This window comes from Manacus vitellinus, unplaced genomic scaffold (genome assembly GCF_001715985.3).
Source record: "Manacus vitellinus isolate BGI_N305 unplaced genomic scaffold, ASM171598v3 scaffold_34_pilon, whole genome shotgun sequence".
Taxonomy (NCBI): domain Eukaryota; kingdom Metazoa; phylum Chordata; class Aves; order Passeriformes; family Pipridae; genus Manacus; species Manacus vitellinus.
Genome location: NW_021940488.1, coordinates 3,072,487 through 3,098,662, shown reverse-complemented (window position 1 = coordinate 3,098,662; position 26,176 = coordinate 3,072,487). Strand labels below are relative to the sequence as shown.

Genomic DNA, 26,176 nt, shown 5'->3' with positions numbered 1-26,176 from the left:
AAAAAAAAAGTAGTTTGGAGCTGAACTTTAAAACAGAAAGGTATCAAAAGGTATTTTAATGGTATTTCGGGATATTTAAAGGGAGGAAAGCCGCAGGATCATAATGACGCTGGTACTTCAGGCTTTAAAAAACCCAATGAAACAGGAATACGGAATTAAGCTACCACCACGTAAATGCATTACGAAACAAAAAAAAAACAACGTAGGTTCGGCCTGAACTTTAAACCAGAAAGGTACTTAAAAGTATTTCAAGGTACCTAAAGGGTATTTTAAAGGGTATTTAAAGCAACATGGAGGCTGGGGTAGAAACTCCAGCCGCCACCGAACCCGAGGGCACCGTGACACCGCGGGCGCTTCTGCCGTGGCCCCGGTGCTTGCACCGCGATGGAACCAACGCCAGACAAACGCAGGTATTTCATGATTTCATCTCCTTAACGAAAAAAGCTTACTTACTTAACCCAAAAGTCCCGGAGTCACCTTGGCGCATGGGCGCAACGCCTTAGCCCCGGACCCGGTCTGCCCGGCGGTGCCGCCGGGACTCGCCCCTCGGCACGGCCCTGCGCGTCCCCCTCACACCGCGCGGCCCCGTCGGCGCCCTCCGGGAGCGCGGTAGGAGCAGCCCGGGAGAGCCTGGCGCACTCCTGGAGCCGCTCCGGAGGAGGGGAAGCGTCCCGGACGTCTCCGAGCCGCGGGAAGCGCGCGGGGTGCCGCCGGGAGCGGTAGTCCGGCGGGGGCTGCGGTGAGCTGTAGTTCCGCGGGGGGCGGCGGAGTCGCGCGCCTCCCGTGGGCCCGCGCGCCCGAGCCCGATCCGGCGGGACGCTCGGACCCGCTCTGAGCCTGAACCGCAGCGGAGCGGAGCCGCGGGAGCTGCCGACGCGGACGCTCCGCGGGACGCTGCTCGCGCAGCGGGCGGCGGCGCGGACGGACTGTGCGCGCGGGTGAGCGCGGCCCGGCCCGTGTTTTTGTTTCGTTTCGGGTTCAAACAACGACACGGAGGCGCCGCGGGAAGCGGGGCCTGCGGGGACATGGAGCCTGGGCGGGCGCGGGGAAGGGCCCCCGGGATGAAGGAGCGGGAGCTCCCGGCGCGGGACTCGGGCAGCGCGGACCGAGCTCCGCGAGGCCTCCCCGGGGCGGGACAGCTTATCCCGCGTGTACAGCCCTGTGCTGGATGGGAATCTACGGGCATGTGGCGTCTGGTGGTTCGCCCCCGGTACTCGGCGCCTGGCAAGCACCTCCAGTTGGGGTGGGTCCAGTTTGGCCCGCCTGCACGCAAGGAAGGGCACTGGAGGGCTGGTATGCGTTTTTGTCTTCAGAGAAGGGAACGGAGCTGGGGGAAGGGTCTGGACACAAGTCTGTGAAGGAGCGGCTGAGGGAGCTTGCGGAGGCCTCGGCCTGGAGCAGAGGGCTCGGGGAGACCTTATCACTCTCTACAACTACCTGAAAGGAGGGTGTAGCCAGGTGGGGGTCGGTTCTTCTCCCAGACAACCAGCGACAGGACAGGAGGACATTAGGCTCCAGCTATGCCAGGATAGGCTTACACTGGATATCAGGAAGAATTTCTTCACAGAAAGGAGAATTAAATATTGGAATGGGCTGCCCAGAGAGGTGGAGTCACCATCCCTGAAGGTGTTCAGAAAACGACTGGATATGGCACTCAGTGCTCTGGTTTCATTGACAAGGTGGTGTTTGGGCATAGGTTGGACTCGATGATCTCAGACATCTTTTCCAGCCTAATTGATTCTGTGATCTCGCATAGTTTGCTTTCTGGTGCTCTACCAGGTATGTTCTGCACAGCCACAGCTCCCAGTTCCCGTCTATTTTCTCACCTCGGGCTGTGGATAAGGAAGGTAAACACGTGAAATCTGGTGTGACTTCCCCCCACCCCGTTCATTTGTCCACTGTCTTTTTTGTAAATCCGAAGTGGCTGAGTTGTAAAAGCTGACCTCTAAAGGACAGGCTGTCTGCTTTGTTACCTACTTTGTGTTGGTATTTACAGTTTGGATAATAATAGGGATGGATAGGAGCATATGGTACATATGCGCTGCACACACTGAAGCTTCTCGGGAGCACAGATAACTCCAGTGCCTGACTTCAGTATCAGCTGATAATGCATCTGAGTCCAGGACTGATCCCCACTTCACAATAACCTGGTGCAATAGCAAACATTAATTCTACTAGCAGAGTTTGTGCCCATATCTCTTCCACAAATCCAGCACAGTTTTATACGTTCCTCCAAACAAATGCTGCTGTTGCAGTGTTCCTACCACGTGACTCTCCAGGCAAACCAGGCTCTTTGAGCCTTCTTGTCTCTCAGGAACCTTCAGGAAAGGCTCAGGCAGCTCAGTCCTGTGTGAACTTGTGTTCACTTCCAAACTCTGCATCATCCTGTAGCAGCAAACTTTGCTAGACTTCACGTGAAATGTTTATATCATGAGAAGTCTCTTTATTCTACCATAGGAAAGGCTGAATAATTTTCCCCTTAGGCTTCTCTGAAATTTAATGACTTTCCATCATGTTGTTCTTCTTTCCACCCATCATCTCCCTTCCTCGTGTCTGTGGAAGCATCTTTCTTCCTCCTTGTGTACCTACTCTCTGTGCCTGTGCTCCCCTCTCCCACCTCCCCAGGGATCCAAAAATACACCAGAGCTGGAGAGATACAAACACAAACTGCTTTTGAAAAGTGAGTGAACAGTTACTAGTCCAGCTGCCCTTCTGGCATCCAATCCATGGGGGCTTCAAAATGCCTTGCCTAATTCTCAACAGTTACTATGTGCAGTAATATTTGCTCTCCCTTTAGCAATGTTGAATATTTTCTGCCAGAAATCATTCAAGATGGTGAGTTCCTTCTGCAAGTCTGCAGTTTTCTCAGTAAATAATTTATGAATATGTCAACGAATAGAAATCCCAGCCTAACCCCTTTTGTGACCTTACTGGTAAACTCCCTTCATCACAAAAAAAAAAAAGATAATTTACTCTTGTTTGGGGTTTTGAATCTGATTACTAATGCAGAAAAGACATTCATCTTTTTTTAATCATACCACTTTGCTTTTTGGGGAGTTTTCAGTAAGGGACATTGCTCAAACCTTGGTTTTGAAATATTTTGTAACAGTCAGACAGGTCACCTGCAACCATGTGGGTGTCTTTATTTTTAGATATTTAAGCCTGTCTGCACATTTTGGAAGTCTTATCATGAAGATGATACACAAGATTAAAGGATATAGGAATTGGACTCCCAGGGCCTTGTTCAATGGACACTACCTGACACTTTGGAGATTTTCACAGTGCCAGATCTGTGAACAGAACAGGTTCTGGGTTTCCTTCTTGTGAGATACTGATACGGTGAATTTTTACTTCTTGTCTGGCTTTGGCAGCTTCTTACAGAATGGCACCACATGCAGCCTTTGATTTCTTTGCAACTGATCTTCCAAAATAGGTTTTGAAGGAGATGATGAGTAGTTTGAATTTCTTTAAACAGTTCGTGTAGCAGCTGTTGAATGTAGTTGGCTATTAATTCCTTTAGAGAAGTTTTAAAGTTTAATAAGTTCCCTTATTAACTTGTCTAGTAAGATTCTTATGCTAACAGTCAGGTTTGGGATAGAGTAGTCTCTGGGAAAGAATGATTCCAGGATGGAAACCTTGATAATCTCTTCTGTTGTGGATATTTAAATAGTAGCGTGGTTTGCATTTTCTGCTGTGATTTTTCTTCTTCTGTGCTCTTAATTCCTGCTGTCTTTGTTATGAGTTGAAGATGTTATTTATTGTAAACTGTTAATATAATTGGGCCTGGTTCTCTATCATTTGTATTTCATAGTTATGATGTATGGGCTGGTTAGTGAAACTCAGTAATACCAGGCAAGCTATGTCTTTACACATCAAATGCAAAGTAATTCTTTCTTTCCCTCTTATGCTCCCAACAGACTCCAGTGTTCTACAAGGCATGAAAATCTGCAGTCTCAGTAATAATATCACAGAGTAGCTTTCCCTTTCATTGCTACTGTCCTGCATTAGTTTGGGACTTAACAAGATGCATTCATTGTGCACATCGTCAACTCATTGCCCGTGGGACAGATGGGTGGAAAGACAGGACAGTCAACAAACACTGTGTTGTTCAGTTTATTTATCTGTGAAGAAATCATTGATCTTCTCTCTAACTTCCTGCTGCAGCTTTTCATGTAAAATGCTGCTTAAATTTATAAGCAGCAACTTTCAGCCTTGCTAGGAAGGTAGTATGAATTTTCAGATGTTCTTTGCTGTAGGTGGCCCATAACAAAACAAAACAAAAGTCAATAAATTTGGGTATCTCCAAGAGAATCATGCTTTGGGCTCCATGCTTATGTCCATTATAGTCCTGGGTTTGTCCCTAGAACATTTGTTTAAAGAACAGGTATTGTCATCTGTTTTGTGAAATCTGTGTAAGCTTGGATTCATTTTTTACATGAATTCTTGGCTTTAAAAGGGTATTCTGGTATTTGGTTTAAAAATAGGACAAAAAACATTATCTAGTCTTGTTGGTATGTGACTTACAAAAAAATTTCATTTCTGTTCCTAGCTCTGTTCTTAAGGCATTTCAGCCATGACTAAGAGAGAGGCAGAGGAGCTGATAGAAATAGAAATTGATGGAACTGAGAAACAGGAATGCACTGAAGAAAGGTATGTACTGCTTTTTGGAATCCTTAATCAGCACTTAATTAAATAATTAATTTATTTTTTTGTTTGTTATCTAATTCAGTTGGGCTTTTCTTAAAGTTGAACTGTAGCCACTAGAGGAAATCAGTATAGTGCTGTCATGTCCCTCAATCTTAATTATTTAAAATCCAGACTGTTATTTCTTGCTACATTATTGGTACTTCTTTTCCTACCGTCATATCTGTAGGAGCATGTCTGTGTTTATGTGCTACAGACCTTTCAGCTTCAGTGTGTTCTTCTGTAACAGAGATGAACCTTCCAGTTTCTCCAGTCCATTGCTTTACTGCCATACTGGATTTCTACAGGGTCATTTGTTTCTAACAGAGCAGAAATGATGTTCTGTATCGACTATAATTGTTGTTAGGGCCATTGAAGCCATAGATACTGAAGTCTGATATCCTCTGACTTTATTACCTCCACCTGTTTTTTTTTAGTTCCTAATGCTTCCCTCCTAATTTTTATAACTGTGTTTGAAAGCCCAGAGCTCAGTTAATGCATTGGATAGAAATAGCTGAGGCTGGTTAGGTAAGCTGCTCTTTAGGAACCTGTTTTAGAGAACTGATTTAAAAGCACTTACTAGTTTCTTCTTATTCTGAGCTCCTTGTATATTTTTAGTGCTTGCAAACTATGACTGTACACTTTCTGATTTCCTTCTTTGTAAGTGAAGAGAGCCCAACTGTCTAAAGTCATTGCTATGACAGTAGTCCCATAATATTGATATTTCTGAATGCCTGTGGTAATACTGTCATTGCTGTAGTGCAGGACAACCATGACACATGGCTGTTGGTTCCTTCAATCCTCCATGTTGCTGTAGTTTCATTCTGGTTGTCTCTTGTATGTGTTAAGCTTATCCTTGTGCTGACTGGTGAAGAGACATGGACAGTTACTCTGTATGACAATGAGTATTTTTTTCCTTCGTTTTTTCCCTGTTTGTTAAGTTTCTGTGTTTGCTTTTAACTTGAATATCTTTTAAATACAGTCCAGACAAGACAAGCAGAATTAGTTTACTCTAGATGCAGGTTAAAATTGTACAACCTGTTAATCATGACTCAGTCCCTTGAAAAAGGTGGTCAGAATCTTGGTATTTAACCCAGGTTTTCAGCTGTGACAGGGTGAAACAAGAGTTACCCAACTGTAAAATCAACGAGACCAAATTTACTAATTCACTCTCTATCCAAACTAAGAGTTTATTTGCATGGTATTAAGATTCCAGAGTCAGTATTAACTTTTATCTAGTTTACTTCTAACTTTTATCAAGCTTTCCTATACCTGCTTCGGTAACATGTAGGTAATGATTTCTTTTATTAATTTGGTATTTAAGCATCGTCGAGCAAACCTACACCACAGCAGAATTTGTGAGTCAGGCTATTGACATCAATGAACCCGTTGGGAATCTTAAGAAGTTGCTGGAACCCAGACTGCAATGTTCCTTGGATGCACATGAAATTTGTCTGCAAGATATCCAGGTAAATTGAAAGGCTAAGAAAGATTTAACCTCTTAATGGAAAAGTGTTTTAAATACTTTGTCCCTTTCTTCTCTTCTGTGGAATTCATGCTTCATGTGGAATACTATTACAAGTAAGAGTTTAACTTTACACCAGGTTCATTATCATTAGACCATTTAATATATACACACAAGTTCAGTGTGAATAAAATAAAAATATTTTTATTTTGTTCCTGGTGTAAGGGTAAGAAAGCACCTTGCCAGTGAATGAAGAATGAGGGCAACAACAATACTTCTTTCCCTTGACGTAGCCCACATCATTCATTGCTGCCTGAACTTCTGTGAGTCTAATCTTGTCTTGAATCTGAGTGAAGTGAGAAGGTTTTTATATTACTCAGGTGTAGAGATAGCAAAGCATAACTCAAGAAATCCCTCCCACCACATGTTAAACGGTATAACTGTTTTGCATTCTGTATAGCTGCATGTTTTATTTGTTGTTATAATCAGACATCTGTGGCTTTTCCAGAAACAACAGAATACTGTTGTAAAGACAAGAATTTTTATGAAGGTGTTTAAAACTCAGAAGAGGAACTGTAGATAATTTTCAGGTAGTGAAGATACTGCCCAATATTGCTTTGCTTCTTTTAGGTCAAAAAATGTCCCTCTAAGTGAAACTGCCTTAAACAGAATAGAGCAGCAAGTTTCAAATACAGATCAAATTCCTTCTGTCATGTACTATGTCTACATAGCACTAAAAGTGTTTGCACACTTCAGATTTGCTGCAGGCACCAAGTGTTTCAAAACTCTGAAGGAGAATAAGTTTCTTGTAACTGTGAGGCTAATAAATATTTTTAAATTTTTTTATGCTTTTATCAAGCTGGACCCAAATCGAAGCCTTTTTGATCAAGGAGTGAAAACAGATGGAACAGTGCAACTCAGTGTGCAAGTGATATCTAGGCAAGGTAAGCAGTTATGTTTGTGTGTTGTACAGACAAACTAATATTGTAGGAATACTTGTGAGCAAACCTAATCTCTTCCTATTCCTAGCTGTAAAACTGAGAAAATCACTGAATGCTCATGGAGCTTCAGAATCTCTTTCATTGTGTACTGTGGTTATAAGTAGTAAAATTAAAATAAATGTCACGGACTAATGCTATTTGAAATGTTTTTTTATAGGAACTTTATATCCTTTTATAAGTGAAAAACCCAAACATAAACCCAAATCTCAAACAAATCTGAGTCGAATAGTGACAGTTACAGTATGAGGATTTCTTCAAGGTTGAGTAGTTACTTATATCAGACCAAATATCAAAGCAGGCAAAAGAAGTTTGTGTAGGTTGGTGACAGTTTCATCTCTGTGAGGTGAGCAAGCTTGTGTGCTTCAGGAACAAATAGACTATGAAAGTATATGTAACTAATTGGAAATTCTTATCAAAGTCCAGGATCACTATCTATTGTCTGTTTTCTTTGGATGAGAAGTCAGAGTAAACCATTGTGACAGAGGTGGATATTAAGCAGGTGGATAGGGATTTGTTGGTGCATAGTTTTTATTTGTATTATCCAGTATGACAGGATTTCCCCTTGTCAAATCTTCAGGAATTAGCAGCTTCCTCATTTTGCTTTTTGTCCTATTCTTCTGCTTTGCTCCTTCCATTTATCTTGAGTGGAAGGACTGCTACCACTCACTGAAGACAATGTTCATGTTGGGCTTTGGGAACAGTTACAGGTGTTAGTTTACATATTTTCAGGCAGTGACAAGTTCCTACTCGAGTAGATTGGTTATCTCCTTTGAGTTACATCAGCAAAGCAGATCAGCAAATTTTGGGGAGTACACTTTGTTTTCTTGTGGCTTCAGTGTAGGTTAGACAGAAGTAAACCTTTCTGCCTTGTATTAACAGTCTTCAGTAAGATACAATTTGCATTTAATGCTGAGTGTCAGGTGAGTAGTGCTGGGTTGAATCCTCAGTTCCCCATTTGTGATGGGGTTTGAACTACCTTTCTGCTTTTAAAAATAAAGTAGAAATGTCCTTCAGGGAACTAGAAAAACTGCTCTTAATTCATACTAGTAACTTACAGTATTCAGACTGTTATCTTCCATATTCTTCCTGTGTTTAGTGGTATTCTTTGTCTTTAATGTAAAACTGACCATATAGTACAAGGAGCTTCTTGCCTCCCCACCCCATGGCACCTTCTCTCTCTGTCTCTCACTCTCTTTCTTTTCTCTCCCCCCTTAAAAGGAATATTTGAGTATTAAGTACTTCTGTGTACCTTTGGGACAATCCTCAGTGTTGTTTTTCAGGCCTTCACACTTAAATAACTCATAAGAAATCTGCATGTTGAAGGCATGTAAAATATGGCAGGACAGAATGTCAGAAAACCAATAACATGGATATGAATAAAAGGAAGATATTTGGATCACTAACAGGAAAACGGACTTGTTACCCTTGACTGCAGTGTCCCTTTGAGCCAGACAGAAAAAACAGCTTCTTACGCCAGTAGCTTATTTTACTTGCATGGATGAGGTTTTGAAAGATTCTCAATTTACTTATTTTTATTTTTCCCCAACTTGTGTAATGTATAGAATTCGGCTAGTAGTAGTCAGTGGTGCTCATCCTTGTGGTAGATTGGACTCTCTTATTTTTTGAAAGCAAAGCTGCTGCATCAGTTCAAGTGTTCTATCAAATTTTCATTAGCCATCTGTAAATTCAAAGGAATGAACACCAGCTGAAATATAGTCCAGTGTAGTTCTTTTATAACATTTTGTACTACAGCAGATAAAATATCATTCCTGATTATTCTTTTTCCTAGAAGAACCATCCTGGCACTCCACCTTGCCTTATCTCCTTTCTCCTGGTTGGAGGAATGGAGATGTGTGTGGTTTTCCTGCCATTGTGAGAACAGCAGCTTTGAGTGCAGCCCAGTTCTGTACTGCTCTGAACTGGGCTTCTTGAAAGTCTGTGGAGATCTGAGTAACTGTATTCCATTGTATGTCAAAGAATTTGAAAAAATCTTTAATTTTGAAGACCTCCATAGCAAAATATTCTGGAGTATTTTCCTATAACAATTTCTGCTTTCACTATTTTTAGTATGTAAAGGGACAAATGAATGTAATGGTGCTGATCTAGATTAACAGTGCAGTTTGACTGATGTCCTGTGTCTGGCTGTGGTTAATACTAGACATTTCAGGGTGGAATAAACCAGGCTGCCTGTAGGTCAGTCTTCACCTGAGTATGTTCTCTACCTTCAGACAATTGGCAGTGAAGGGACATGTCCTGGCAACATCTGCACATGTCTTGGTAGCTCATGTCCTTGAAGCTTTGTACTCCTTGTACCAGTTTATGCTTCTGGGGTGTGTGTCATTTTGTTCCACAGCTTAGGTGTGTCCAAGGGATACTGGGCATCCATTCTTGTATGCAGTAAGTGGAGGGAGAAGGTGTGAGGAGAGATGCTGACAAACCTAGGGAATTAATGTTGCTCTAGTGTTGCAGTCAGTTAGGTATCAGACTTAATTCACAACATTTTTACTTGTAAGCTGATTACTCTACAGAGACTCATCGCTATGATCTCCATGTTTGTATTGTGGATAAAGCACTAAGTTCTTCTGACATGTAATTATTTGACAGACAGTGAATTATTTTGTTGAGCAATGGTGAACTGTTACTCTCTAGAAAACTTTCTCTTTACTTTCTTTTTTGAAGATCAAAAATAGAATCTTAACCCTTAGTATTTTCCCTTACCCGTTTTTATCTGATTTTGAAAGAAGCCTGTGCTCTGCATGTTAATTTTAGATGTCCTAGATAAAATACTCTCCTAAGTAAGGTACTTGTTTGCTTTTCCTTCATTTTTGCTTCTTCATCTAATGAACCACTTATTGGTTGTCTGCATCTGTTTTCACTTCCTTAATTTCACATTGCTGCATGTTGTACTTAGGGTGTTTGTGGCGTTCCCTTTCTCATATTTCTCTCAAGCTGAATTCCTTTTAAAATCTAGAGGAATACTTGTCTGAAAAAGACTTGGTTTGTTCTTACTTGTAGTACTGGTATGTACTCCATTTATTTTCCCTTCTGAGCTATGACTGCATTGTGGCTTCAGCTGTTAAGGCTGTTACCTGCAGAACTTACCATCTCACATCGAGCTTTAATACAGATTAGACAGGAGGGACAAAAAGTAAGACTTTATGGCTCAAGATACTGAAGTTATCCTGGCCATATGATGTTCTGTGAATCCTACTTTCATCTGCCTAACCTAGTCAAGGTTTTCCAAGTGATAAAAAGATGGAATTTTAAAGTTGGGGTTTTTTTCTGTGCAAATATTTTTGATAAGAATATCTTTAAAGAAGTTAGCTGTCATTGCAATGGAAATATAAATCCCGTTGTAATGGAAATTATATGTCAAAAAATTGAAATTATTTTGAAAAATCTTCATTACAATGTCAGAAATTTGGTGAAGGCACCAGTTGGACAAAATACCTTCTCAAGACAGCAGAGAAGGTGGTGATACAAAGCATTAGTGAATGTGTTCTTTATTGCTGCAGAATAATTACAGACATACCTTCCAGCTCAGCAATCTAATATCTGAAATGACAGACATAAAGCCAAAACATGAATAGCTGATGAAGCTTGAAATATAAAGAATTTTCTAGTTTTCTTTTAACTTGCTGTTAAACATACTGCCTGCCACAGAGTACTGAAAAAAAATGTTGTCTGCTGTGTGTAAACCCCAGAGATACCAAGAGAGTATTGTAAAGGCTGAAAATAATGCCTCATGGTTGGAGAAAAGGGCTGGATGCTTGTTCTGGGTCTTCTTGGGGGTTGCTGGTTTTGGTGTTTTGGGTTTTTTTCTTATTATTTGGTATATTTCTTATAGCCCAAAATACTTACACTTTATGCCCATATGCTGAACATTCTGTCCAAGATCTGTGAAATGGATCACCTAAATAGAAAAGGAAGCTGTAATACTGGGGGAGGAAAGAGGGACAGCTTTGTATTCACCTTGCTGAAGTATATGCTGTATAATAAGATATCTGTCATTCTAATTTAGGACTCTCACAGAAATTTAATGCTGTTTTTGTGTCCTGCTTCTTCCCTGAGTATGCTAAATCCTACTAATCAGAAAGCTTTAAAACAATATTTTTGTGATATTGACATTACCAGCTTTGTTTTGTGTTTGTTTGTTCTTCCCATAACTAGGGATAGAGCCCAAGTTGAACATCCTTGAAATTGTGAAGCCTGTGGAGACAGTGGAGGTGGTGATTGATCCAGATGCTCATGCTGGAGAGGCTGAAGCTCACCTCGTTGAGGAAGCTCAAGTGATAACCTTGGATGGAACAAAACATATTGCAACAATTTCAGATGAAACCTCTGAGCAAGTGACACGATGGGCTGCAGCACTGGAAGGCTACCGGAAGGAGCAGGAGCGCCTTGGAATTCCCTACGGTAATAACACACAGCGTGGTGTGTGTTTTGGGCAGGGTCTGAGTTCTTGTGTTTGAGGGATTGGTGCTCAGGCCCTCAGAGAAGGCAGCTTAGGGTGTGGGTAAGTACAGTGCAAGTATCTGCATAAGGGAATTGTAGAATCATGGAATGGTTTGGTTTGGAAGGGACCTTAAAGATCATCTTGTTCCAACCCCCCTGCCATGGGCAGGGACACCTCCCACTAAACTGACTTGCTGCAAGCCCCATCCAACCTGTCCTTGAACACTTCCAGGGATGGGGCAGCCACAGCTTCTCTGGGCAGTGTGTTCCAGGGCCTCACCACCCTCACAGGAAATAATTTTTTCCCAGTACCTAATCTGAAGACTAAAGAGGAGTACAGTGAATGCTTGTAAGAGTTTTATTAAATCAGAATTTTTTGCTCCATAACCTTTTTGTCAATGCAGTTTTTAGAAAGCCCTTTTCTTTTTCCTACCCTCCTTAATAAGGTGTATGTTAATGATAAAGTTCCTAACATGTGTGTGAAATTGAACTGGACTCAGTACTTGGTGGAGGTTGCTCTTAAAATAGCGAAACAAATTGTTCATGGACGGGAGGATGCTGAATCTGGTGTTAAATCAGATTTTGCATGGAAAGCCATACTGGACTTCAGCATACTGAAGGAAGATGATTCAGAACTGACAGTACATATTCTGGTAGATGATCATCTCCTTTGAATTAATGTTGTTACTTAGCAGGCTCCTCTTTTAATGGTAGCTTAGAAACAAACATCTCTGAATGCCTGCTTAAAATTGAGCGGAAACTGTGGGGTTTAGACCTGTATCATGTTCAGGAAATGATTTAGCTCAGTTGCTTCTTGTGGTTGTCAGAAATCTACTGTCAAGGCATATTCAGCACAGGAAGCTGTAGTATCTGAGCAGACCCGTAAAACTGGAATGTATTTGGCAAGTGGGATATTCGGAAGTGTTTAAGGATTCCAGTCAAGTCACAGGTCTTTGCAGGACATGTAGCTTGCAGATATTTTGAATGTATTTTTGATAACTAAAGCAATGGCTTTTTCATGGCGTTTTGTTGTTGTTCTTATTGGCAAGCACTTCAAAAATAGTTTTCATCATATTGTGTCTGTTGATAATCAGGGATTTGACGCAAAATGTTGGGAAAAAAAAGTGAGGGATTATCAGGAGCAAACTAATACTTTTAAGCATGCTCTCACATTAATATCAGAAGAAAATTACTTAAACTGATGTTATGTTGATAATGTTTTTAATAAACTTTCATAATGTTGATGCTTTAAGAAAACCCTATAACCCACAGCTGTGGCTTTAAAAGTTTAATGTAATTTGGGTCATAGGAGTGCAGATTTTTCAGGAAAGTCATGCTAGGTCATTATGACAGAGGTCTCTCTATTATGAATAATTGTGTTCCCTTGACATCTGAAAAATATGCTAAACTGCCTTTCTGAAAAGAATAAAATTTTAAATGTTTTCTGAGTAGATATTGCAGGGACTTGGGCTGAAATCAGGTACCCCTAGGTTCTACAGTATAATCTGAAACTATTCCTTGAATGTTTCAGAGTACAGGGTGTCGATATTAAAAGTCAAGTCCAGTCAGTAAATAATCATCTGTAAAGGTAGTTGTTCAGTGTTTTCATCCTTACAGGCTTCTCAGCTTTGCTGCAAATGGAGAATGAGCTTATAGCAGGTCTTTAAAATGTGGCTTTCTCTTTGTGTCATGTTTTGGTGGGTTTTATTAGAGATTACAATTTCTTATCTCTACAATTTTTATTTACAAGAATTTCTGCCATTAGAATCCAAATATTTGGTGCCATTGCAAAGGTCCCTAGGAAGAAGGAAAGTATTAATTGTTAAGAGAAACAAAGCCAGAAAAGGGAGCAACAGAAGCTTGGAAACCACAAAAGTGGTTAGGGAAAAGTAATGATTTATGTTTCCTTGCAGGTTGTGTTCTGTCAATGAGACCAAATTAGCAAAAAGTCACTGCTGATAATGTTTTGAAGACCAAACCCTTTGTGGTGTGTCTTTTGCCAAAGGATTACATTACATGGTTTTAGGTAGCATCCATGAAAAATGATGCTGTGTAACTGCCCTTTATTAAGCAGTAGCCAGAACATCTCAGTGTTAGTAACACTGATTTGGTCACCAGCCTAAAACACAGCATGATGAGGAGAAAATTAATCCATCCTAGCCAAACACAGTACAGTGGTGACTTGTTATTGTAGAAACTGGATTAATGTGAACGAGTTTAAAATGTAGTATTTTGTCAGAATTGCATACTGATCAGCATGTTTGAGGAGAGTGTCCTTGTGTGAGAGGGACTACTCTTTTCTTGAAACTAAAGATGCATGGAAAAAGAAAAATAATTATTTTCTGTGTTTGAGATACGTGAGGGTCTGGTCTGATGTAAAATCATTTACTAAAGAAGATCCCCTGTCTCAGTTTAATGAGTTAGAAGTGTTTTGCTAAGGAGGACTTGAGTTATGAGGAAGACCAAACTCCTCCCTCTAAGCAAATTGTAAATCCGAAATTAAGAGGCTCCAATTGAGGAAGTGTGGAGAAAGGAAAAATAACACTTTACTAAAGGATTTATGTGTGTTGGCAGAACAACAAAAGCAACTAAACAATAATCCTGTACCCGGAAATCCCCTTCAAAAGGGAAGCGGTTCGGTACTTCCCGTCCTTTGGCGCAATTCCATCCAGGATGGGCGGGGGGCGCTGTTGGGTCTCTGGGGGAGCAGAGCCTGCGGTGCTCGGTGTTGGCCGGCAGGGGGCGCTGTTGGGCCCGGCGGTGCCCACACGAGGCTCCGGTTCACGGGAGAAGCCGAAAATGGAGATCCCGCCCCCCCACCGGGAAGGGGAAGGGGAAAAGGGGAAAGAAGGCAGGTTTTTCTCACAAATACTCAAACGCTGCCTGCAGCTGGCTGTGGCCGGGATTTCCCCCTTTTCGTCGACGGGCACAAAGCGCTGCCAAACGCGGGAGCGGAGGAGGGAAAAGGGCAACCTGCTCCCCAGAAAATTCCCCTGAAGATAGGTCAGGCCTTCCCCATGAAATCCGAGCTAGGGGCAGAGCAGGGTGCAGGCAAGCCAGGGTCAGAAAACAGCCAGGTGACCAGGCCGAGAACAAAACGATCTCGGAGTCCCCCCAGCACACACCTTGGCCGAGTTAGGGCAAAAGTGAAGTGCCCCCGGTTTCCCAGGAGAGAAGTAAAAAAAAACTCATCCCCCCTCCCCACAGTCAGCTTGGAATTCAGGCCTGCCACTTAGTTCTTTTGTGCGGATCAATCACCCGAAGCAAACCACCCTCCCCCATTCAACATCTTTCTTTTACAGCGAGGCGGGGGAAAGAAAACTTCCCTGCTTGGTTTTTAGAACAAGTAAACCTATGACACACTGGTTTGGTCACCAGCCTAAAACACAGTATGATGAGGAGAAAAATTAATCCATCCCAGCCAAACACAGTACAGTGGTGACTTGTTATTGTAGAAACTGGGATAATGTAGTATTTTGTCAGAATTGCATACTGATCAGCATGTTTGAGGAGAGTATCCTTGTGTGAGAGAGACTACTCTTTTCTTGAAAGTAAAGATGCATGGAAAAAGAAAAATAATTATTTTCTGTGTTTGAGATACGTGAGGCTCTGTTCTGATGTAAAAATGTTTACTAAAGAATATCCCCTTTTTGCCCTTTCCATTTCTCCACCACCCCACACCACTCTCTCTGCATTTTAAGAACTGTCAAATTTCCAGTCAGATTTGGTCACAGTAACTCTGCTTCTGGATGGTAACTCTACTTCTTGATGTTACACATTTACTTTTATGGAAGTTATATAATTGAGGAGGGACCTTGCAGTACATAATGAGGTGATTTGCAGTTTCATCCCTCTCTCTGCAGACCCCGTGCAGTGGTCGACAGACCATGTGCTGCACTGGGTGGTGTGGGTGATGAAGGAGTTCAGCATGACCGACATCGACCTCTGCACGCTCAGCATTCCTGGGAGGGAGCTCTGCAGCCTCAGCCAGGAAGACTTCTTCCACCGTGTCCCACGGGGAGAAATCCTCTGGAGCCACCTGGAGCTTCTCCGAAAGTGTATGGCAGAATTTTCTGTAACTGGTTTTACTTATTCCCCCTCCCCACTTCTCTGTTTCCCTTTCTTTCTTTAAAGACGAAACCAATTGTGAGCAGTTATTTTTCCTTTACTTAATATTGCGAGTAAAAATGAGGTTACAGGAGGTATTAGAGAGAATGTCTGCTGCCATGGAAGATGTCTGCATGCTAAACACTGCCTGTCTTTTATCAAACTTCATCATTAGTAGAAGGTAGTGACTGATGATTCCTCCTTTGTTTTTAATAGAGATCTGTAGTTTGTGCATCTGCTGAATTTGATGTGTAATTAAATACCGATTATGAGTTATTAAGTGAACATTTCTGTGTCATATAGAAGTAAAGATTATTAAGCAGAGGCAATGAAATCCTTATGTGGTACACAACACAACTGATGAGTGATGCGTTGTATGGGCCTAATACATTAATGTATCTGCATTTCAGATTTACCATGCTTGGATGTAATTTGGCAGACTAAAAGCCATTTCCATCTTCATTTACATGATATAGCTAAAGGTTTTAAGGGATGGAAAATGCATGAAATACCTTGAAATTTGCCATGTACATCCTTATTTCTAAAAATTGAGTGACAGATGTTAAATGCCTCTACTCATAGGACCATGAGCTATCCATGTAGATGGATACCAAATTTTGACTTTTTTCCTCTGTGAAAGATGAAAGCTTTTGATCTTCAGTGACTTGAAATTTGTAGGTTAAATAAAAACGTACTGGTTTTGTTTCTGACTTGCAGATGTGTTGGCTAGTCAAGAACACACTGGAGAAATAGCAACTGTTACTATTGATCAGCGTAAGTGCTTCTATCAGCATTAACTCTCACCGTTTGCAGGTTTTGCACTGTACTGTGGTTCAGCTCTGTGATAGTACAGCATTGAGATAATCACTTAAGAGAGTAGTTTTCCAAGGGGAGAAGGACATATTTTAAACTTCCAAACATAATGCTGAGTTTCTCTATGTTTTGTTAGTGACTGAGAGGTGGTGTATAACCTGAACTGTGGAAGATTATAACTTCCATTTGGGATGGTAGATTTTCCATCCACTGGAAATAAGCTGTCTAGGATACATATTTGAGGTTTTTAGTTATTCTGGGGTTTTAGGTTATATATTGCATTAATGAACAGATATATCAAAGTATTAATTTAAAAAAAAAATAAAAGGATTTCCAAAAACTGAAGGGGCATGTGGAAGGGAAAACTTACTTATAAACCAATACTAGAAATAATACATTAAAGAAATTTTAATGTATTTGAAGTTATTTGTTATTTGAAGCTCATTCTTTCAGCTGAAAAAGTGCCGTCAATTATTAAAATGAATCAATTTTCAGAAGACTTGTTAGCAGCTTAAATTAAATAGACAGACTGTGTGTTACGTCCTGGGGTTGTGTCTGGTTGAAGCCAGCTCGAGTAGGGCATTTGGATCCTCCTCCATGGTAATAGAAGGGTGTTTACTGTTTGAATACCAGGTTTGGAGGGTGGTACAGTGACTGCAGAGAAAAGGGCATTAGGGCAGATCATGTGGGAACAGCATAAAGATGAAAACAAAGACTTGAGGGTGTTTGAGTTTTTTTTTATGGAAACATTAATACACATGATAGTAAAATAAAGCTGATGTTTTCTCTGTAATGTGACACTTCTACAACGAATCTAAAACTACAGTTTTCACTGTAAGAGATAAAAACTCTTTAAATTATACTTAGCATTGTGACTTATGCGGTGTGCCTTTTTAGCAAAGGAAAAAAAAACCAAGCTTCTAGATGTTTTGATAATACAGGTAATAAATAAAATATATGTGCTTCTGTGCGATTTATAATTGATGTTGTGCAACGTTCTCTGCTCCACAGCTGTGCAGATTATTCCAGCGTCTGTACAACCTGCTACCCCGACCACCATTAAAGTGATAAACAGCAGTGCAAAGGCAGCCAAAGTGCAGAGAGCTCCAAGGATCTCTGGGGAAGACAGGAGTTCCCCTGGGAACAGAACAGGTACCGTCTCCATTATTTTTACATGCAAATGCAGCGAACACTAACTCATTAATTTGAATTACAGTTTGGTGGAACACGTCTTTGTTGCACCAAATGTGAGGTTTGTAGGAGTCCGTGTGGTAGGAAAGGAACAAAATGCGTGGTAAGCATGAGCTTACCAACCTGGCAGGTTGGTCAGCTCACACAGGCACCATGTTAATGTGGTGCTGCAGTTTTTCAGTGCTGCAGTAAATAAAATGCATGAAATGGTTTCTTTTCCCCATCCTTTAACAGTCTGTCCTCTGAAACCCCTGCATAGCTTTTCTTCAAGCTTTTAACTTCTTTCCATTTGCAGAAAGGGGACAAAAATAAACTGTATGTTGTAGAAACCTTGCCTAACTGGTATTTGCTCTACTTGTTCCCCTTCTCCTCTGTTCCCCCCCAGTTTGGTGACTTCAAAATTTAGCAAGTTTCATATTTCTTGTTTAGTTAAAAGAATGCACATCTGGAAAAGTGCACACTAAATCTGCAGTTTATTTTTGGAATTACTGTTACTTGTTCCATAATTTTTCATTATTACTAACAGATCTTAATTTCTTTACCTTATTTTTTCTGCTGTCATTTTTGTTTTGGTTCTCTCCACTGTTGTGAGTTTTTCTGTTAAATCCTTTCCTCTCCTTTAGTTTTTGTTTGTTTCAGATTTTCCATAAAAGTCTATAATTATGTCATTCAGAATTCTTAGGCCAAGATTTTAATGGCTGACATTAGCAGGGAATACTTTGTATTTCCCTCCTTAGTCATCAGGTCTGCTCTCCTTATCTCATTGAGAATTTAGGAATTTTACTACAGGTCCTTGAGTTAGAAAGAAATCTTAATGATTGGAGGTGAAAGATGTTGATGGAAGCTAAGTTTGGGAGTTTCTTTTGTATTTTTAATATTTCATGTTGAAAATTTTCGACCAAATTACATTTTAAAAAAACAGCTTCTATTATAGAAGAGGAATGTGTGAAGAAGAATAAGCAGCTCCTGCTAAGTCTGTTCTATTTTAGAGATAAATATGTGTCTAAATTTTGTTTTGTGGGGGTTTTTGTTGTGTGATTTTGTTCAGTGGAGGTTTTTTGGGGGTTTTCTTTTAAATTCTAGGGACAGATTTATGAAAAATTTTTATTAACTTTTTCCTGAATTCATCAGTTTTTTAATAGATGGATACTGGTGACTTTCCAGGAAAATGTTTGCAAAAGAATCATTAGAAGAGATTAATTAAGTGCAGGTTTTCCTTCCGTCTTATATTCTGTGTCGTTCTGCTTAAATATGTTGGTTGAAAATTTTTATTCTGTGAGGGGAACATAAAAAAAAGACAAGTTGAAATGGATCTTGTTGCTCCTATTTCAACAGGGAACAATGGGCAGATCCAGCTGTGGCAGTTTTTGTTAGAACTTCTCACTGACAAAGACGCTCGGGACTGTATCTCTTGGGTTGGGGACGAAGGAGAGTTTAAATTGAATCAACCTGAACTGGTTGCACAAAAGTGGGGACAGCGCAAAAACAAGCCCACGATGAACTACGAGAAGCTTAGTCGGGCCTTGAGGTAAGAAACTTTCAGGGACTTAGATGTGATTTGCTTTCATTTGGCTGTTTCATCTTTAACTGTCACAGTGCAAGACTTGCAGCTCTTTTAATAAAGGAATAAATAAATCTTCTGAAGCTTGTTCTTCCCATCAGATTAAAAGAAAATAGACTTGCTTCAAGATTGTTAATTTGGGTAGCTCACTTTCAGAAATATGTTGGGTTTTTTTCTCTATCTTCAGCATTTATGCTCTTAGTAGCATGTCAGACAATATTGATTATTGGTGAAAGAAAGAGAAATGTGTGAATTATTATTTTTTATGTTTTACTGTTCTCGTTCCTCTTGCTCTTGTTAAAGAATAAAGCAGATACTTTCCTGTAATTATGTAATCGTTAGTACTTAACAGCCTTTTCTAACTTCACATATTCATTAATCCCTTTCATTGTTCTTATTGTGAGGGTGTTAAATTGAAAAGTGCAGGTGACAGGTAAGTTTCAACAGCTGCGATTCAACATCTCAGTGAACTTTCCTCATCTGAAGAAATGGAAAGGTTTCAGTGTCTTCATTCCAGTGTGATTTTGTAGTTTGACATTGGTAAAAGGGACCTGTATTACTGAATCACTGTAGGGGATGTACTCCAGGAGGGGGAATAGTGCAAGTACCTGAATTTTAGACTTCTTTTCCCTGATTATTTTGGTCTCTGGAAGCATTTGAAACTTCATCCAAATTCCCTGAAATCATTAAGAGTGAACTTCTGATTTCTTGCTGTGATATGGTTAAATATATTTCTCCTGATTTGTTTTCAAGAAAGGTGTTTATTGCCTAATCCTGCAAATTATTTAAGCAGTTTTAGGAATTCTGTTTATATGAGTGAAGTTGCATATTGACTGAAGTCTGAGATCTGTGATTTGCTCTTCAGTGTTTTCACTTTTGACTGCTTTCTGTCATTGGGTTTTGATTTTTTTTTTTTTAAGTAAATGCCTCTAGCATTGTTTAAAAAAAATCAATTTCTACTTAAAAAATACCTCTGTAAGAAAGGATGGTAAAGTTACCATATTCTGGCTTTCTTAGTCTTGTAGGGAGGATTTAATTAACATCTGGCAGGCACCAGATACACAGCTTACCTATACCCTTTCATTTGTCTTGGAATTTCCTTGGGCACAATATTGTGGATGCCAGAATTATTTTATGTGTTTGAGAGGGAAGTTGAAAAATTAATGAAAAGGAAATATTTTGGAGGATGTTAGGTGTGGAAAGATGCAACTTTTAAGAGTTCCTGAGCCTCAGCTCATTGAAAGCAAGGAAGAACATTGATATATATTTACTCTCTTGGTTTTCCTTAGGTGTCATATTTTGGTCTGTTTGGAGTCTATTCCTGTTCCAGATGGATCTTTAGTCTGGCCCTGTGTGGCTGTTCTTGCATTATTTATATGTTAAATTAGAATGTTAATTTTTTCAAGAGTCCCTTGGGTTGGAAGGGCCTCAGGAGGTCCCTGGTCCAACCTCCTGCCCAAAGCAGAACCTTCCCAGTACAGCTGCTGCCCAGCCTGTATTGTTGCAGTACCATTCCCGTGTTTTCAACCTGGTTTTGTGTATCTTTGAGTTTGTGTACTGAAGGCATGTATGAAAACATTCTGGAACATAAAAATCATTTAAACTGTGCTAATGTTTTTTGGGTTCTGTCAGCAAACTCTGCAGAAGATCTTGAAGGCAGATGAAGAACTTCAGAATAATGTTCTTATCCCTGGGATATTAAAGGGATGTCTGCACAATCATTTGCATAAATCACTATTAGAGAAGTTTTGTGTTTATATTTTAGTCACAAAATTACAGAAATCACATTCCTCAAAGTGTTGCCATTTTGGCAGCTGCATCAATATTGACGTGTTTTCTAACACCTAAATGTCTGAAAGGATATTTAATGGCTCTTGCTGCTCCCATGATAAACATTGTTGCCAAGCTAATGTTGTATTAAGCAGTGATGTGTTTTGTTTGCTAATGTACTGAAATCACTGTGTCAGTTGTTGGTTAATACAGAAAATGATGTTGCTGTTATTGAGAAACGTGCTGGCTCTTCTGCCCAGCTGTAGGGAAAGCAGCCAATATAGAAATTAGGGCAGGGGGAGAAGGGGAAGAGCAGCTTTTTTTGTTACACATACCTTGGTAAATTTTCTAAAAATCAGCATCTGCTTAGTTATCCAGTAGGGAAGTGAGACTCAAGGAAAGTAATTCGTCCTCTGTATTCTTCTGAAACAACGTTTTCATGTGTCTTGGAAGGTTCCAGTAACTAAGGCTTTGTAAACTTGCATGGGTATTTATTTTTAGTTTTCTATATTTTTGAACAAGCAAATGCTGTAATCAGAAACACCTTCAGCATAATATTGAAAATATCCTCTTGCCACATTGCCTTGATTTCAACTTGAGTGTTTCTAGCCTTGCATTGTTCTGAGCCTTCACATAAATGTCATCTGATTTCTTGGGGTCCTTTTCCTTTCTGATAATATCAGTAATGCAGACTAAATAATTTGAAGTATATTCAGCTCTGTAAAGCATTTTTCTATGTTATTTTGAGACAGGCATTATTGTACAGGATTGTACAATAAATGTAAATGCTAACTTTAAAACAGTTATGGACACTGGCACTTGACATGCCCTGGCCACATTTTACAAACTTGCCCTTGTAATTGACTCAATTTTTCCAGTGAATGAGGATCATCTTTCCTTTATAAGCATGTCACTCAGGATTGAGTTTTAGACAGCCAAGAAATCTGGGTTAATTTGTGCCACATTTGGGTGATGGTTTTGAGGCAGTTAAATTGTGCGATTTGTGTTGGTTGGTTGGGCTGGATTTTGGGGGTTTTTTTTCCAAATTTATCACAAGCTTCTTAAACACATCAAATCCAAGTTACATCCCAGCCACTTAGTTTTGCTTAATGAGAAATGTGACAGGCATTCTGTTAATGCCTCCAGTGAGACAAGGGCAGCAACAAAACTGCACAATTCTAACTTCTGTTTTATTAGTGCGACCTAAAGTTTTATAGCATCTCTGGGGTACAGGGGGTCATGTGGACTTTATCTTACTGCATTTCTGCCCAGTCTGAGAATTCTTTTGTCACACAATGTAAAAAGTATTTGTAATTAGAGAAGTCACTTGTAGTTGTAAATGAAGGCGAAGATCTAGCTTTGCCAGCATATGAACTATAACAAAAAAAACGAACAAAAAACTACAAGACAAAAAAAAAAAGGGGGAAAAAAAAGGAACAAAAAAAACAAACCAAAACAAACAACACAACACAAAAACCCCCCAAATCCACCCCATACTTTTATAGTTTTCTTACCACCTTTGAAAACAGTAGGGGGAGAATGGCTGCTTTCCTATCATAAAAACCACAATGCTAATTTGCAACCTGTTTCCAACACGATTTTTTTTTCTTCAGAAAAGCAGAGACAAGAGTAAAGCAAAGGAGAATAATGAATGGGGAGACAATATTTTCTTACTAAGGCAAAGCTATAAAGTTTGACATATAAACTATATATATAACTTCTTCCCCCTCAAGCTGTTTTTAAACTGCTCTAAGAATTTTATTTCTGAACTGGTGCTTCTGACTGCCTATAAAATAATTACTGTGTTTCATTTCTCCTTAACATATCAAGGTGCAGGGACAATTTTCAACCCTCTTCCCTTTTCTCATGTAAGAAAATGCCTAAATACTATCTTGGTACGTGAAATTATGAGAATCTCGATGAGAAAATTTTGGTCTCTGAGTGACCCTAAATAAATAACTGATGTATATGGAAATCACAGGTGCTGGAAATTTGCCTTGAGGGTTTCATTTCCCTTTTGCAGGTATTACTATGACGGAGACATGATCTGCAAAGTGCAGGGGAAGAGGTTTGTGTACAAGTTTGTGTGTGACCTGAAGACCCTGATCGGGTACAGCGCGGCCGAGCTGAACCGGCTGGTCACGGAGTGCGAGCAGAAGAAACTGGCCAAGATGCAGCTCCACGGCATCGCACAGCCAGTGACAGCAGTGGCACTGGCTACAGCATCCCTGCAAGCAGAGAAAGATAACTAAGCACTGGGACCTCAAAGTGGCAACCTGAGGCCTTTCCTCTACAACCAGAGCAGTTGCTGCTCCCATCTTTATCAGAATTGGAAACTTCCTTTGTTTCTTGACTGTACAATGTAGGGCATGGTTTTCTATAAAGAACTGGGACTCGCATAAATTTGGATCTTTTAACAGCATATATTTCAATGTAAGTTAAGGGATCCCCTCAACTTCTGCAGCTGTGAGTCAGGGCCTCCATGGTGTGCAGCTGGTGAGAGCTGGAACCGCTGCAGGTTCTGTGACCATGGCTGTGCAAAGTCATTTCTGCAGCACTTCTAACAAAAATAAGTCCTCACAGCAAAAAGGCTGACCAGTTGTCTGAACACAGCCCTTCCCAGTCTTTTGTTCTCTGCTGAACTACCAAATGGCATTTGATGCTTTCAAAGTTAAAATGTGTTCATTATTCTCAGTTAATCAAGCAGAGCCAAAAGACACACTCAATGTTACAAAGCATCAGGTTCTTAAAATAGCTTCTGGAGTAGCAAAGGAAACTAAGACTAGGCTTAACTGGAGATCAGTGCTGAAGAAGGAGATCCAGGTTTAGATCTGGCTTAGGTGAAAAGCCAATTATGAGTATTTCATTGTAATATGTAGATAATATGCATATATGAGGGCAAATACCTGTTTTGAAATATGTCGTTGACATTTGCCATTTAGCAAAAAGCAAAGATAAACTTCCTCCCCCACTACCACCCCCCATCAGGTCATTCAAAAACTTGAAAAAACAGCCCTCACCCAAAGAGCAGTTTGGGTTTTTTGGGGGAAGGGGGGGGTTAATGCTGTGTTCTGCAAGGTGCTGAAACCAGCACAGTCGTCAACCTTAGTATGCTAAGACTTAAGTTAATCACAGTCAGTAGTCCCTGGTTAGGAACAAAAAGCAATTTGAAAGTAGTTTACAGAGAGCTGAAGTTTGATTTCCCAATCATTGTACAGTCTGGTATATATTAAAATACAAAGAGGCATTTTTTATTTAAAATTTATTTCTCTCTGAACTTCAAGTGGTATTTTCAAAGCTTCTTAAGCCAAATGCATGACCCAGAGCTGGGTGCAATTTGAAGAGGGGATGATAATTAGAAATAGTTGGAACGTATCCTGAATTCTGAGCTATGCTTCGTGCAAACTTACACATACAGTAAAAAGCAGGCTGCAGCTTTTTAGCTTCTGTACTGGTGCCTATGAGTGCTGCTTTTGATGGCTGAAAATGGTGTGATTTGGGGGTTGATTTTTCCCCTTCCTGTTGCTGAACAGTATAATTATTATGTCACCACTGATATTTACCAACTTTTTGTAAGTGAAAGTCCCTCTGGTAACACTTAACAATTAAAAGGGAAGACCTTTAATTCTTTGAGGGATCCAGCTACTGTTAAACCCAAAGTCCCTGTACAGTGAGGTTCTGAACATAAAGTGTGTTTGTGCTGAGTAGGGAGAGCAGGAATGGTCACACTTGGAGGCAGAAGGGAGAAAACGTCAAGACTCATGTATTTTAAAGATGTGTTTGAGGACAAAGCTTTTTGTTTGTAGGTGGATGCTCATCTCCAGATAGTTTTTGCTTGACTAGAAATTTTGCATGTAGTTCTAGCTTACTTTTTTCATCATCACCAGGAATATAAAATTAAAATTTTTTTGCCAGATTCTTTCGGTACCTCTATTGTTTTCGCTCTGGAGCTCTCAAAGCACTCCATCTGCTGAGCATGCTGGCTTCACTTTGCTTTAAAAAAAAAGTCATAAACCCTGAGCAAAAAATATAAGTGCATCTGTTCATGAGAGGTCAACATGAGTCCATTTATTGATATTAGAGCAGTCTGATGCCACCAGTTGGCAGGTGTTCAAGGTGGCTTGTGCAGAGAGATGAGGGTTTGCTTACCAAGAATGATGTCAGGGTGGTAGTTTGGTGGCAGCAGCTCTAATTACTAAACATAAGTCCAGTACAAGTCACTGGTTCTATTTAGCAGAGTGGTTGAGAAGCCTTTTTAGTTAAAATACAGTATAATAAGAGAAGCTTAAAATACCAGCTTTCTATATCAAACTAGGCTATGGGAAGATAAACAGCAAAATTGAAATTTAATTTAATCAAAACTTTATTCCCCTGCATGTTCTTGTTACATGATGAGTCCAGTGGGGGAAACTCCTGCTCCCACCCTTTGTCTGTAAATACATCCCATTATTGTTTTGCAGCTTTTAGTAGGTGTGATGGTCCTTTGGGTTCTTTGTTGTGCCTCCATCTGCTTTTCCACCAAGTTCTAATTAGTAAAGAAAGAATCTTTCAAATGGTATGAAATCATCATCATATTCTCTGTAGTTGAGGGAGAAGTCTGTGACTAACTTGATGTCTTCAATGAAACAAAAGATGTAGAATATATTGTCAAAGGTTGTTCTGTTGCTGCCAGAAGGAAAACACAGAAAGAATATTCCCAATTTTTGTAAAACAACGTTTTTTGCATACTTTTTACTCTTTAAATAAAGACACTTATACTCTGCTAATAATTACGTATTTCTTTTGTGTTTTGCATTTTTTTTGGTAATTTTACATGAAACAATTATTTTCTATTTTTACTCTGATAAAATATTTGTGCATAAAATGTCAATATAGTAAAATAAAAATGTTATACAGCTAATGCCTGTTGACTTCTTAATTTTTCAGAAAGCCATTTGTAATGTCATTCAGGTGCAAGCAGTTCACCTGCCGTTTTTTCTCTTTTCTCTTAAGGTCAGAAGCTCAGAACAGGAAGAAGGCACTCACTTTATATTCTGAAGGTGCATGTTCTTTGACTCAATACTTGGCTGTGTGTTTCTACTTTTAAACTGGAACTGGGTGTCCTTTCTTTCTTAAGCAGCTTTCTTTAAC

General features: G+C 40.0%; 1 protein-coding gene across 3 annotated transcripts; it reads left to right on the top strand.

Annotated features, from left to right (window-relative positions):
- The first annotated feature begins 1,160 nt into the window (after window positions 1-1,160).
- GABPA (GA binding protein transcription factor subunit alpha) lies at window positions 1,161-25,938 on the top strand. Of its 3 annotated transcripts, none has more exons than XM_018076987.1 (10): window positions 1,161-1,210; window positions 4,550-4,650; window positions 6,008-6,152; window positions 7,008-7,092; window positions 11,320-11,565; window positions 15,468-15,662; window positions 16,429-16,485; window positions 17,536-17,676; window positions 19,051-19,243; window positions 23,070-25,938. In XM_018076987.1, exons 2-10 carry the CDS (start codon window positions 4,574-4,576, stop codon window positions 23,296-23,298), a joined length of 1,368 nt encoding a protein of 455 aa, XP_017932476.1. In that variant the 5' UTR covers window positions 1,161-1,210; window positions 4,550-4,573; the 3' UTR covers window positions 23,299-25,938. The 3 variants fall into 3 exon arrangements, with proteins under 3 accessions (XP_017932476.1, XP_017932475.1, XP_017932477.1); XM_018076986.2 differs by lacking the exon at window positions 1,161-1,210 and adding an exon at window positions 1,754-2,680; XM_018076988.1 differs by lacking the exon at window positions 1,161-1,210 and adding an exon at window positions 1,793-1,847.
- The last annotated feature ends 238 nt before the right edge of the window (window positions 25,939-26,176 follow it).

Coding starts and splice junctions, on each gene's coding strand:
- GABPA (XM_018076987.1), top strand. CDS start 4,574: ATGACTAAGAGAGAGGCAGAGGAGCTGATAGAAATAGAAATTGATGGA. Junction 4,651..6,007: donor CAGGAATGCACTGAAGAAAG/GTATGTACTGCT, acceptor TTGGTATTTAAG/CATCGTCGAGCAAACCTACA. Junction 19,244..23,069: donor AAGCTTAGTCGGGCCTTGAG/GTAAGAAACTTT, acceptor TCCCTTTTGCAG/GTATTACTATGACGGAGACA.